General features: G+C 40.0%; 1 protein-coding gene across 1 annotated transcript in view; it reads right to left on the reverse strand.

The window, feature by feature from the left end:
* The window catches only part of brinp2 (bone morphogenetic protein/retinoic acid inducible neural-specific 2), a 342576-nt gene that overhangs the window by 193739 nt on the left and 133934 nt on the right, over positions 1-14903 (reverse strand). Inside the window, exon 2 of the mRNA XM_033650943.2 lies at positions 14167-14613. Within this exon, the coding sequence (XP_033506834.1) occupies positions 14167-14546 (380 nt within the window). The 5' untranslated portion in view covers positions 14547-14613. The remainder of the gene's footprint in view (positions 1-14166; positions 14614-14903) is intronic.

A 14903-nucleotide genomic window follows, 5' to 3' on the forward strand; every position in this document is an offset into this window, starting at 1 on the left:
CTACGCGGAAGATGATAACATTAGCTCTCAAATTGTCAGCTGAATGAGGGGTCTACAGCTGTTTATTTAAGTCTTCGACTTTCGGGGGAAAGCGCTAGTTAGAACCCAGTAACAAATAGTTGCTAGCATTGGGCAGCAAGTACCCTTAACTACCATTGCTGTATTTCCCATCAATGAGATAAGGACAGGTAATCAGCTTCAAGCCTTACATACTCTCATACAACGGTTTGTATGATATCCTGCAAATTAGCACCCCATGAATGACCCTACGTCCTTAGCATAAAGTTACATAATTAACGTAAAGTTTCGGTGGTTAGGTTTAGGAAAAGGAGACATGGTGAGGACGTACCTTAAAATGGCTCAAAGTTTACTCAGTCCTGAAAATCGATATCCTAGGAGTAGTCTCTGGGGACTGTACTGTGTTTTCTGACCTATCCACTGCCCCAACCTGCTTCCTTACTAGAGCAGTTAGGGAACCCTTCTTTCGCCAATGCAGTGGTCATGTAAACACAGCCTTCCAAAAGACATGGGTTATACACAATTCACCTGCTCATGATTATGTGAGATTTACAAATTCTGGTGAATTAGTTTTCACAGGAAAAGGTACAAACGGTCTAAGACAAATTTCTCCTAAGGGAGACAATAAAGGCTAAATTAATCTTATCTTCGTGCATTAGACAGGCTGACAATCCTGAGTGCCCAAATACGTACATATAAAGTATATCATAATTAAACAAATTTATATGTGATTGCCACAAATGGACTGCCTTCAAACACTGCCTTTCATTTGTAGTTAGAGTGGGATTTCTCCACAGCTTACAGTCATAAGAGAAAAGACGGAAGAAGAGACATCAAGACCCATGCAATGATAGTTTTCAAGCTTATTTAAGGCTCTAGCATCCTATGAAAGATGTGCGATGACAGGGTTGAAAAATATAACGAATTAGGGTTAGCCCAGAAAAATGTGGCTAACATGTATTCCCATCTCCATTACCCCTCATTAAAAAGTAATGAGAGCAGCCAATTTTGTCGTAGCTCTGTTGAAACTTAATTCAGAGAAAAGACTGCTGGCGCCTATTCTCCTTAATGATAATCAGGTATTAGCATCAGTGAGGTCACAAGAGTGTAATTAGAAACACAAGAGAGGTGCTTTTACATGTCATGGAGTCGCTGTTGTCTCCACAGTGACTGTCCTCTTACTGCAGGTTTCCTTTTCCACGACATGCTAAATAACTATAATTATAATTACGTTCTAATTGCAACATTATGAGTTTCATCTGGACTGCAATATACACTATCTCCACAATCACAGATCTGGTTTTGGAAAATGTTCGTGAAATGATGTCCCTCATTACACCACTGAGAATTACACTGATTAGCATTTTCATTATTGCACAGAAAATGTTTAATTCTTCATTTTGTAAGTCACAAGCAAGGTTATTCACAAGTAAGTAAATACACTGAATCAAAAAGAAAAACAAGTTAAAATGTTTCTTCAAAAAATGAACTCAATTTAGAATAAGACGATCTGGATCCGAAGCTTTAAATAGGATTGTTTTGAGTTTTTGTCTTGTGAAAAAAAGTAGACATTTCATTCCGGCTTGGCAGTGTTTCTTGAAGCCCATGTTGTCAGGCCCCTGCTGGCCTTGTTTCACAGCCACTGTCATTGTTTTCATACAAATTGGGAGGAAGTATGCCAGCTTTCTTGAGGAATACTTTGAGTGGGACGTGTTGGCTGAAATGTACAAGTGCTTTGTTGTTGTGGGTAGCGGGGGATGCAGCAATCAAATCAAAAGCAAAAACAATCCTAGAAATTTAGGAATGCATTTGCAAAGCACATACACAGAGAGGGCGGCCATGAATCTGATAGCGAGGAGGAGGCAGCAGTCGTCTCTGACGTAACAGGAGACTGTTACATATGGCTGAGTCATGACTTGATCATATCACAAATGGAAGCAACTTTTTGCTTTTAGGACTTCACTCAGTGATGAATGAGTTCATTTGGCATCCTGACTGAAAAGCAATCTGTTGTGCTGGTTACTTAGTAACTGGGAGCAACTTTATATCAAAAGTAAACAGCTGCTGAAGGAAATACAAGTCTGCATCAACATGTCATTAGAGAGAGCTTAGTGTACAAAGACTTCTGACAGTTACAGCTCCAACTGCCACAGTGACTCAGCGTGTCTCAATGTAATGCTGCTTGGATTACATATTCTCTTAACATAATGAGGAAATGGTAATTGATGTTTCTGGCAAGTTGCAAAAATGTTACTGTACTAGAGCTCTGATTAGGCGCAAAAAATCAGGCCAGACTCTACATGAACCTGTACTGTACAGATACACGTAGAGTCTGGCCTGATTATCCAAGCCCAACCTGAGCCCGACCCACAGCAGCAGTTCTGGACCTAAGCCTGATTAAAAACCCAAATTTCTGATATATTTTTTTTATATGAAATCATAAATCATTTCCTCACGCTACTTCTCCCTCTTCTCTTCCTTCTGTTGTCTTAATACTCTCTCCTTTCATGCACGTGAGGTCAGGTAGAGCTGGCTGCACCCTTTACTGCATCTAGTGAGCAGGGCAGTGCATGGTGGTGTGGTGCGCAGATGATGATCACTGCTCCTCCACCACTCTTCCACTGCATGTTACGGGTATTTGTCCCGATACCAGGGAGGCACAAGCAAACACTGCTGACCAAGTCACCTTGTGAAGTGTGTACAGGGTGTGCAGATGAATGGTGTTTGACTTCCTGCGTGCCACGAGGATCCAAAGCACCCCACCCATCCACCAGCAATAGTCCACCAGGTGTGCGTCACCCTGCTGACTTCAATGATCTGATTTGTGCCACCCGGTGGACTTTTGCTCCAGGAGCCCCAGGAACAGGAGGAAGTCAAACACCTTTTATCTGCACACACTGCCCACATGATGGTGACACAGAGCTGGTTTAAAATTGACAAAGCACCCTTTACCAGAAACTACAAAGAGTGTCAAAGTCAAACCCTTGTACATGCATCTACACACACAAATCCATAAAAAGGTCTCTTTTTATGTATATGTTTTTTAAACTACACCACAAAAAGTTTCTGTTCTTTGGCACAGGGTCTGACGTTGTGGAACAGAAGCCAAACTTTCAAATTTGGAGTTGATGTGGTCGCTGATAATTACCCTGGAAGACTATTCCCACACCTGATTTAAAGCAAAATTGAGTGTTACACCTGGTAACAGGTTGCTAAGACCCAGACATATTGAGGACATGACCGCAGTGTCCTCAGTAGACACAGTGGGACAATTTCAGGTGTATACAGGCATGCCACAGGGCAGTGTTAGAGACACAATGAACAAGATAGATGTGGTTCATATCAAGAGTGGAGATGCCCTGTGAACAAGGCAGGGCTTTAACCTTAAAATACTGATGAGTCAAAATAACATGCTGTGATACTTGAACCAGATCATATACTTGCAGGGTTTTTTACAGGTTTTTTTCCCCATAACACTAGAGAGGACTTTGCTTTTTCAATTGAGACACAAGGTGATTGTGTACAGCAAATACAGTGAAGCAATCATGTATATCTAGCATTCATTTATGATGTGAATTCTATAGAACCTTTCTTTTTATTTTGATGCTTGATATTGTCAGACTGTTCTCGTGCACTCTTACATTTTCCCATTAAAAGTTATGCACCAAAATTTGTACATAGAACACGTAATGATGAGCCAGTAATTTGTGCCTAACCCATGTTTTTTGAAAGGCTGCAATCATGTAAAAAATGCACTGACGAGAGTAGAGAAGGAAGCTGCCCCGATGGTTGCAGTTAGGGGCAGGTTGGCGTGGTGGAAATGTCACAAAACACAGGACTTCCCCCAGGAGGCTGGTGTTGGGAACCGTGTGAGAAAGGAGCAAAGGAGTGAAACTTTGAGTTATTTTAAGGTAGATCCTCATGTTTCTTTTCCTAAATCTAGCCACGGTAACTTTACTTGCCTAAACCTAAATATGCCCAACCATGTTTCTTTTCCTAAACCTAACTGTACTTACCTAAACCTACCCTCTGTAACTTCAGGTATATTACTTAACTTTATACTGAGTACCACACATCATTCACTGATTCATTGAATATCATACAAACCATTGTATGAGCATATGCTTCTGTCTGTCTCTATGAACAAATTTTGTCAACACAGTAACTGTTGAGATGCAGTTAAGAAACTTTAAAGGTGTGTTGAAATCAAAATGAAGGCTGAGTTTCAACATGGGTGTGGTTCAAGCAAGGGTGCTGGATCACTGTTTTCTCAATTGCTAATTCTACTTGGAATGCACGTTTGGTGGATATGTAAAAATGATTGTTCAATTGAAACATGAAGCATCCTGTATTCTTTATGCACTTTATTAAGTTGTGGTGATACCAGTTCAATAATTGTCTTAACTAGTTCCTAACTTTTTGTAATTATGTATCACAAAAACAGTGAAGAACGGCTACTATTACTTATGATGTGTCCCATATAGAACCTTTCTCTTTATTTTGACACTTCATATTGTATATAGTAGATGTGCATAATGTACTTCTGGTACTTATCTATGCAGCTGCTCTTGTACTTCCTTTTGTTGTTGTGACACATGTAAATGAAGTTTATCTTATCTAACCGTATTAACAACACAACATAGCCAGGATTTCATTTAAGTCTTCAGAGAAATAAGATTCAGGAGTTTAAATAAACCACCCCAGTATAATCATATGTTAGTAAATGCTGTTTAATTCTGTTGTTTACATGAAAATGTTCATATACCGTTTCGATCATGTGGAGGTTGCTGGCTGTCTGCCTACATGCATTAAATGAGTATTAACTAAAGAACAAACAAACAAAAGATCAGCAAAGTGAACATAAGGCACTGGTCTGAACCTGATGACTCACACGCTGCTTTTGTGGAGAGAACACATTATAATCCTGAAGCAGGACAAATTCAGCTCTATGACACCAATACAAAGGGTCCATAATGATGCAACCTTACATATGCATTGTCTGAGAGAGAAACTTGTATTTTATTTTCTGCCTGTAAGAATAACCAAATGAGGTATTTGCCAAAAACTAAGAATCTGAAAAGTTACACAGAGAAAGAGAAACACATCAGGAGGTGTTTGCCATGCTGCCTTCGCGATGATCACTGGAAGTGTCCCGCAGCTAAAAGCAGAGTCATATGACAATCTGTCCCACTTATGTCACAAAACCTTCACCTGTCATTTCACACTACACTCCCCCCTCATCTGTAAGTGCTGCTGTCATTTCCATTCGATTCAAGTTAAGGCAGAGGGAGACAGCAGAGTTTGTGAAAGAAAAAAACCCTCATGTTAGAGTGAATAGACCATATGTAGAAGGAACCGGTCAGCTATAGACTTCTTCTATAAGAAAATGTTACAAGTGAATGAATGAGACATTTCTGGTGACATTTCTAAGTGACAAGAGGAGCAGCGAAGAACTGAGACAGGCACCAGTTGAGAGGATAAGTGACTGTATTACTGTGAAAGAGGCCGTCACATATCCTAACATGCTCAGCTGACTTTTCCCTGAATAAAAGTTAACAACAGGAAGCCAGGAAGAGAGAGGGAGAAAGCAAAGTTAGTGCCTGTATGATTCACTTCAAAAAGTTCTGTACGCAATCGTTTGGAATATAGTCACAGTCTACCGGTCAGAGAACAACAAAACCCTTCTGCAGATAATTAGAACATACTGTATATTTTTCCAGCAAGTCTACATTCCTGACAGTACAAACGGCCGCAACAACTTTCAGGAGAATCTATTTTTAAAGAGCGTGTGGAGGAAGAGGAAGGAAAGTTAAAAATCTCAGGAAATGGAAATTCAAATTGCAGCCTCAGCGGATGCAGCGTATTTCTATCACATTTGGTATTAAATTTGGAATAATGATAATGGTGACAGGGGCTGACATGAACTCCGGACCTGGTGCAGGACTGCACTGCATTATTTATAGACCACACAGCTAACAGCCTCTGGACACGCATAGAGACCTCCTGTCTTGGCACACACTGTGCTCTCCAGCAGGTTAAGTGTTGAGAGTCTAGGTTCTACACTAAGAATTATATTATTTATCAATAACTGCATAATCATATCAGCTGGTTAGTTTTGCCTACTGTTCGTGTCTCTATTGTAGGTTATACGAAAAGATGTTAGTGAGTAAAAAGGAGTGCTATAAATACAGATTATTTGGAATTCTATTCCTGCTTAAAGTTAAGCAAAGTTTAAAAATATCACCAAAAATTAAGGCTTACTTATTGTGGGTTTTCTCTCAGTTTGTCCAGGCTAAGCTGGATGAATTTGCAAATGAAGTCTGTACTTTCTGTTTTGTCCGTCTGTCCACACTAACCTGAAAATGAAGCTTTGTGCTAGAACGAGTTCAAGAGCTGTGAGTCTCTGTAGTTAAAGGGATAGTGTTCAGATTTGTTGAAGTGGGGTTGTATGGCTTATCAACAGATAGTACATTACAACCATTAGATTTTAATGGGCACGCCCCCAGTTTGGGGAAGCAGGCTGGAGTCCAACATTGAAGGTAAGCAATCTACTGCTGTGAAGGGGTTAGCAGCAAAATGTATTTTAGTCACTTTAAAAAAGTCCCACCTAAAAAAATCAATATCAGTATCAGTGTACACTCTATTGGTGTATTTTCACTGCTTAACCTTAATGTCAGACAGTGATGTCCAATGGGGAAAAAATGAAGTCATTATATTGCTGTCTTCAAAGCCTGACTCAATTGAGAAAAAGTGATTTACCATTGCTGAGCACAGGAGCTGCTGGTCTACTGCTGCCTTGAGATGCATTAGACTCAATTTACAATTCAAAACAGAGTATTTCTTTTAAGAGTTGTGACATGCATGGAGGAGATAAATACAGTCACTTTTCACAGAAACTGAGTGAAATGACCACAGCCTCTGAACACCACAGTACACGATGGTGGCACGTCGTGTTAAAATTATGTGCCGATACCATGGAAACAGTGCCAATGAAAACTCAATTAGGATGCTTTGTCATGGTGGAAACATGAATTCTCTGGTTCTACTATGTCACGCAACGGCAGTGGTTAAACTCCAAAGGCAAAATAAAGGTAGTATGAAGAGCAAGAAAGTTGGTGCAGAGAGGAACGTAGAGGTGATGGATGGGTCAAACAAACACAGGGCTGTCACTCAGCAAAGCACTGTTTGTGTCCTGTGTGGAACAAAAAGTCACTGTTGACTTCTTTTAACTTCCTGTCCTTCACATCCTTTATGTAGGTACATCACATTATGTGATGTAACTATGTCAGTTTATGTCGTACTTAGTCTCGTACGTAATAAATTTAGTTATTTTAACAGAAAAACAAGTACAGACGACTTTGCAATCATAACACATATTTGACCAACATCTCATCACATTACCAGGTTAACAGGTAATATTTATGATCAGATCACTATTTTATACTTGGTCAGTGACATGAATAGAAAAATATGTAGTAAATTGTCAGCTCAGCTGTTTTGAATCACTGCAGGTGATCACAGTGAGAATAAGGAGACAGAATGGATGTTTATTGACCAGATATTGCCTGTGATGCAATTTTGTTGACCAAAATAGAACAAAGGAAGACATTTAGCTGCTTGCCTGTATTCAGGCATGTCTGTGTGGGTGAGTGTGTGTGTGCTTATGTGGAGATCAGTACGGATGAATGTCATTTCCACATGTACACTGTGCTTTAAAGATTAGCCCAGCTTACTGTGGATGTAACAGCCTAGTCTCACCACTAGGTTGTCAAATAAGACACTTGGTCACGTGCCTCTGCATCTGATACTGACGCAGAAGGTTCCCTTTAGCATCTGTAGATGGACCAGGCTTTCAGCTAACTCCAATGTTAACCTAATACCTGATATCCAGTGCAACTGACATAGTGCAAAAAGTGAGAAAGTCTGCATAGGCAAAAGAATGAGGTGGTGGCTGGGTGAAACAAGCATAGGACTTTCACATAGGAGACCAAGAGTTTGTGTCCTGTGTAAAAGACTCCTGTGAGACTGACATTGCTCCTGATTCATGGTAAGATTTTAGATATGTTGCAGCTGTGGTACCAACCTTTGATTGCTGCAGCTGTTCAGAAGTTGTCTTTTGGTGAAATTAGAAAAATTGAAAGTTTTTTGTGTGATTCATGAGTTTGGAGTGATGAGTTGTCAGATATCTTTAAATTGAGTCACCTGTGATAACTGAAAGCTGAATGTATGGCCAGTCATGTTTCTTTGACTATAATAAATAACTACTACATATATTTTATATCACAAGTTGTGATGCTTGCTCATAAATGCGCTATAACTGGTTTAGCCCTGCATTACATTTTCCCCGATCCTGCTGAGATCATAACTCAGAACAGAAAAAAATCATCAAAAAGTTGGAGGGATTGAAGAAAAACTACGACAGAATATGACACAACCTACAGCAGTATATTACTCAATCCTTTGCCTGCCACTCAACAGCCGCTCCTCTTTTATCCATTCACAGATTATACTGAAAGTATTCAAATCTCTGACTTTAATCTCCCAGATAAAATACATTTGTCATTCCCTCTGATCTCTGTTTAGTCACTCTTTAAAGAGTCCAGCTCTGAGCAAATTTTATTTTGTTAAATTAGCAAGAACCTCATAAATCACTGCAATGTTTCAAGATTACTATAAAATCAATTTTCAACCAAAACCAGGACACAAAATCAGTTAAAAACATTTCCAATTAATTAGCTAATGAAAAGTCCAAACCAAAGTTTCACATCTTTCTTTTCTTTCTCATTTGACACTGAAAACAAAGAACAATTTTTAATGAAAGGAAAGGAGATACTGCTGTCCCACAATCCCTTCCTCCAGCGTTACACAAATCATAATTCCACTGCTCGAATTGAATTTCTACCCATCCAGCAAATTGTAATAGTGATGAGCTGTGTTTGATGATAATGCATGTTTGGAGTAAAAGTGATACATCTATTCATTACACGCTCTCATACACAGACAGAGCTTGATGGAATTGTAGTGTTAGTGCTGCATGATTAAAAAAACTGAAGAAAAAATGGATCTCTATGTATTTGCAGAGGCAAAGCTGAAAAGATGTATATCATCTTGTTATCACCTTTTATTCCATTTCATTTGATTATGATGTGGCAGTATTTTTTAATATATTTCCCTGAGTGATATTTGCTTTAATATTACCTGGCTACCCAACATCTAATAAAAAATTGGAATATTTGTGTCCCTGTGTATGCTTAGTATTAACATTGTTGTTTTTTTTTTTTTTTGTTTTTTTTTTTTACAAATAAAGATGTGTGACTATGATTCGGTCATAGGCACGAGGCCGCAGGTGATGTTATACGAGTATAACATCACGAGCTTGAGTGTGATATTGCTTTTATACAACAGTTTAACAGTTAAATAAGCAAGGCTGATTAAGAAATGTTGAAAAATGAGGACAAAATAGATCATTTAAGCATTTTATTTGTCTTCCGCCAACAAAAATAGTTCCCTCAGGACTCCACTGTCACCGTTGCTATGTAACACAAACATGGTGCGCCAGGCACTTACTCTTTATACACACTTATCTGCACATTTCCATTAATTGTGCAGCCGGTGAAATAAGTCTCTGGTGACTGCATGGTGATGCAAGTCATTGAGCTCCGCTGATGAAACACTGACAAACCTGGATGTGTGCTCAGATGGATTCAGCTTCTCCTCTCCCTCATCTTCCTCTGCTGACCATTCATAGTTCAATTCAAAACTTATTTTAGGAAATAAATTCATATTTTTGGCAGTTTGACAGTGGATGAATTAATTAGCCTACAACGCAACTGCTGACCTAACTGACACTAACCGTCAGTTTTGATTTGATTGTTGATTGCAATCAGCTGTGAGGCGGAGTGATACATACACAGTGAAATAACCATAATGTTGTACTCCAATATTGTCACGGTTTTACTGTCTCTCGACCAATCAGATTGCAGGGCGGCAACTAACTGTTGTATAAAAAGTCATACAGCACGGATGGGAGCAAAAAGCCAAATGTTTTCTTGCATATTTGAAACAAACTGCAGTACTCATGGCATTACAGCAATACTTAATTTTCCTTATTTATTTATTTATTTATTTATTTTAAGCTGTTACTCCTTGGCTAATCATTCCTTTAAAAGTCCAGTGTGTAGGATTCAGGGAGATATACTGGCAGAAATGGAACACTATATAAAACCCATGTTTTCTTGTGTGTATAATCACATGAAAATAAGAATTCTTGTGTTTTTGTTTATTTTTGAACAAGCCATTTATATCAACAAAAGAAGCAGGTCTTCTTCTACAAAGATCGCTAGGCTGCACTACCATGTTTCTAAGGTTGCCCACAATAGGTAAACCTAACACTGGCTCTAGATAGGGCCGTTCACGTTGACAACCAGCCAAACAGCCAAACAACACACAATTTGTTACATGAAACTGCTTTATTGAGTATTTTTACCGGCTTTAATCATCTTGTCCATTTGTTTTGGAGAGGAAGAGACCTCTGTGGATAATTCGGCTCCTGGTAAAAACTTACTGAACAATGAACACTGAAGTAATCCTAACTAGGAGAAGTTTCAGCTGGTAGCAATCTGCTCTCCTCACTGCTATGTGCCACTAAATCCTTCACACTGCTCCTTTAAAGCATTTTATTGCTAATTTAGATGAGACTTTGGAGAAGTACTTCCCAATTTGAGGGTCCCAGGTGGTGTAGTATTGTGCCTTAGGGAAGGCAAATGTCATTCTGTCCATTGCCTTGATTTAGACTTAAATATCTCAACAATTTTAAAACGAAATGCTATAAAATTTGGTACAGACACTCAAGGTCTCAAGATGATGAATCTTAATGTCAAGCATACCAAAGTTTTCAGTTATCCACTGAAATATTTCAACATCTACTGGATGTATTAGCACAGAATCTGGTGCTGACACTCATGTTTTACAGATGATGTATTTTAATGACTGCTTGACTTTTTCTCCTGTGCCCCCATGGGGTACATATTAGGGATTTATGTGAAAGTACCTCACAGAGCCACCTGCCACTAAGCCTCTTACTTTTGTTCTCTTTTTGATGTTCTGCAATAGTGGGCTTTGGTGTGTACACTGCATAGTTGAGGTTGTGCAATGGGCAAGGTTAGCTACTTGGCTACTAGTGTTTAACTATAGACTGCTCATCCATGTCATATCCCTCTGAAAAGGAACAGTAAGTATCTGTAGACTGAGTTTATACTGCAGCTATTAAGTACTTCCTCCTCAGGCTTCAAAAATGAGTGTAACAGGATTGTCTGGAGCTGGCAAGATGAACAATAATACATATCTGTGATTATATTAGTAGGCTATATAGAAAATTATATCAATTTTACTATACTTTATTCCAATCTAGTCTCTTTTTTCCTTTGTTCTTGCTGAATGCTGGAGAGTTTAACCTCTTTAGGCCTCTAAGAATCATTTAAACTATACAAGAGAAGATTAAAAAAATCCTCTCACAGCTTACCTGGGACGAGAGGTTGCAACTATACATTTCTTGGCATTCACTTTGTACACATGAAGGTCAGTGTAGTCATCATGAAGAGTACTACTCAGCTTGTGAAGAAAAGCTGTGTAACATCTTCTGTGGCTCTGGAGGAGCTTTGACAAGTCTGATAAAATAACCCTGATACTGTCATTAGTGTTGTTGCTGCATAAGCTTTAAGACTACACATTTTTAACAAAAAGATCATGTTCCAAACTGAGGGCATGGAGATAGTGACGGACAGGCCACACCTCATTGCCCTTTCAATTCTCACAATCCTCTCCTAACGACGTTTTACTGCCTGTCATGTCTCACCACATGTCTCTTCCCCTGTCTTAACCAATAGGTCTGTGGTTGTGCTGTATGGATGTCTTAAAAAAAACAGTGTCGTTGTTGCTAACTAATGTTAGCTTAAGTTTTTCTTTCCTAGGATGGAGATGGCATGACGTGCCCTCCTCTGTCTTATTCTGCCTCTGACTGGCTTAGCCTGACATTCTTACCCTAACCAATCTCACTCCTCTTGCCTGACCCTAACCAGCCCGACCAATGAAGGCAACGAGTACTAGTCAGTCAGAGGGAAAGTGGGACAGGCCATGCAGCTAGCTATCATTAGCTGAGATGTTACTGGGGATAAGGTGTGTTAAACTCATGGATGCAGGGTTCCTACACATTTAGAATTTCAGAATTCCATACTTTTCCATACCCTAATTTCCAGACTTCTCTGCATTTTTTTTTCCAGAGAATATGCGACATCTGAGTAAATATATCAGTGTATCATATTTCACATCATATTTAATTATTCTTAATAGGCGATTGTAGCCAAGTACCATAATGGCATGTAAATAAAAACTCAGGTAAGTTCAATGTCTGGGCTGAGGCAAAACGGTTGGGACTCTGGGTGCAAACGATGCAGTAACGAGACGTCTGTGTTTTTTCCTTTCATGTGGCTCAGAATCGCCTTCTCCCCCATGTTGGCGATGTCAAACGATTTCACACAAAGCTTGCATCTAGCTCTGTGTATGAATTGGGAATCCTTGGCCAACCAGTATTTATATATGGTATTGTCAAGCCATTCATCCAAAAACTTGCATCTACCCATTGTGAACCACGTGAAACTCGTCTTCTTGTCGAAGGTGCAGTATTGGAGTGAAACTTGATACCTGGGGAGCTGGAGGAGGCTCATGGGGCAGCGGACTGGACATACCACTTGTCAATCAGGTAAAAGGGGCGGTATGTTTTCTGAGACGTTTGTTCTCACACAAACTGTGCTTGGCCCAGCATAAAACACGATCCAGATTGATTAAATTATTTTTGGAAATACCTAATTTTCTATTTTAGAAAACAGTATTTTAGAACAGTGGTAATAGTCTGGAAACATAAATATTTTTCCATACTTTATTTTTCATTTTCCATACTTTTTAATACCTGGAAATTCATCAAATTTATTTCCATACTTTTCCATACTTTCCATACTTGCGTAGGAACCCTGTGGATGTATAAAGAGACCTAGACACAGCGTTGGAGGTGGGTCCCTATTCATTTCTATGAAAGTTGCTCGGTGGGTCATAAAACCAAAAAGTTTCACTTCTCTCTGTATAAAATTGCCCAGCTCTTTCACGTTGTTGGGCCCATAGGGTGAGGTATTACAAACTTTTGCAAGCCAAGTGGCTTACTTCCACTGGCCAAGCGACTAACTTCCAGTTTAGCCCTCTGATAACTTGAATGGGGATAAAATGATTGGCTGTAGGCTAGACTTGTTAGCAGACTGAATGGATCAAATCCTGATATTGAAACAAATCAGTTCGCAGGGGTTGTAATGTAAAAAAAAAAAAAAATGTAGTCACTGATTTACAGACGCCTCTTTAACGATGTAAGTCTTAGGGAAAAAGTTGGAGTTGGAGTTTCGCTGTATGGTCACAACAAAAATTGGCTTTGAAGCCTGGCACACTTCACTGGGGTCCTGGTTAAAACAAAGTCCACAGTGGCTAGCTAACATTAGCTGAAATGCTAGCTGAAATATGTTGGGGGAAGGCCTTGAGGAGTGCGAGGGTTCAGATGTGCAGCAGGGCCTCCGCTAAATATACTTGTGGAGATGGCCATGTGGGCATTTACCAGGCATGGATGCTCTAACAAACTGCATTTTGGGAAATGTAGGATCCAGTGTTTTTGGGGCTTGACCTGTACAAAGGACTACAAGTAAGGATTTCTTAGCCTCTGCTGCTTTGATTTCACCATTCCTTTTTTAATCTGTCCTTTGCAGGCCCCCACCCCCCAACTTTTTAAAAGTAAAAAATAAATCGCTTGAGTATCCCTGAAGTCACAAGCCAAAAAGGTTGCAAAGCACTATACTTAAGAGGATGGGCAGGTAGCCTGAGATATAAGTGAGAGCACACATTTTCCTCTCACCTGGTGATCTTTTAAATCCTGCTTACACACACTTCTCTTTCTTTCTTCTTCTCTCTGACACCCACACACAACACACAACACACAACACACACACGCACGCGCACGCACACAAACACACACACACACACACACACACACACGCACACACACACACACACACACACACACACACACACACACACACAAGTGCTGACCCCTCTCACCTGTAAATCTTGTATCTGGTAGAAAATCCCTGCTGGAACCTCTCCCTGAACTCGGTGTACTCTGGACATCTGTGGAAAGGTCCCTTCTCTGACAGCAGCCAGTCCAGCTGCCCTCCACTCTGCCTCGTGTTGAAGCCCCACGCCGAAGAGCTGGACGGGGATGAGGAGGAAGATGACGAGGACGAGGGGGACGACAGTGAACCATGGAGCACCTTCCCGCCATGCACCCCACCACCCACTTGTTCAGCTCGGGTGGGCCACGGCAGCCATAGCAACACCCAAGGCAACCATAGGAGCATCAAGCAGGACACCGACCATCTAGCAAGGCAGGCGGAGCCATGGGAGCACCTCTCTTTTCTCATCGGCCAAGGAGTCGCCATGGTCCAGGTGGTGATGTACTAGGGCACCTAGGACCGGCATTTCTTCTGACAGTCACCTCCCACTGGCCTGAAAAACAAGACACAGAAACATTTATCTTAAAGTTTAAAGTGAGCACTTCCTTATAATTAACAGTTTTGATGTCTTTGATGGACATTTCTGTCCACATGTTGTGATTACAGTCCAGAATTATGAAGGCAGCACAATGTCCTCCAAAGTGGTATTTATCAAGTTAACATCAATCATTGGAGAGTGATTGTTTTCATGTCAGCTCTGAATGTGCACATGAAAGGTATTCTCTCCGCATGTCAGAGACACATAATTATTTTTACTAGCAACATTAATTAAATGCACATATC

The sequence above is a fragment of the Epinephelus lanceolatus genome, chromosome 12 (assembly GCF_041903045.1).
Source record: "Epinephelus lanceolatus isolate andai-2023 chromosome 12, ASM4190304v1, whole genome shotgun sequence".
NCBI classification, from domain to species: Eukaryota; Metazoa; Chordata; class Actinopteri; order Perciformes; family Serranidae; genus Epinephelus; species Epinephelus lanceolatus.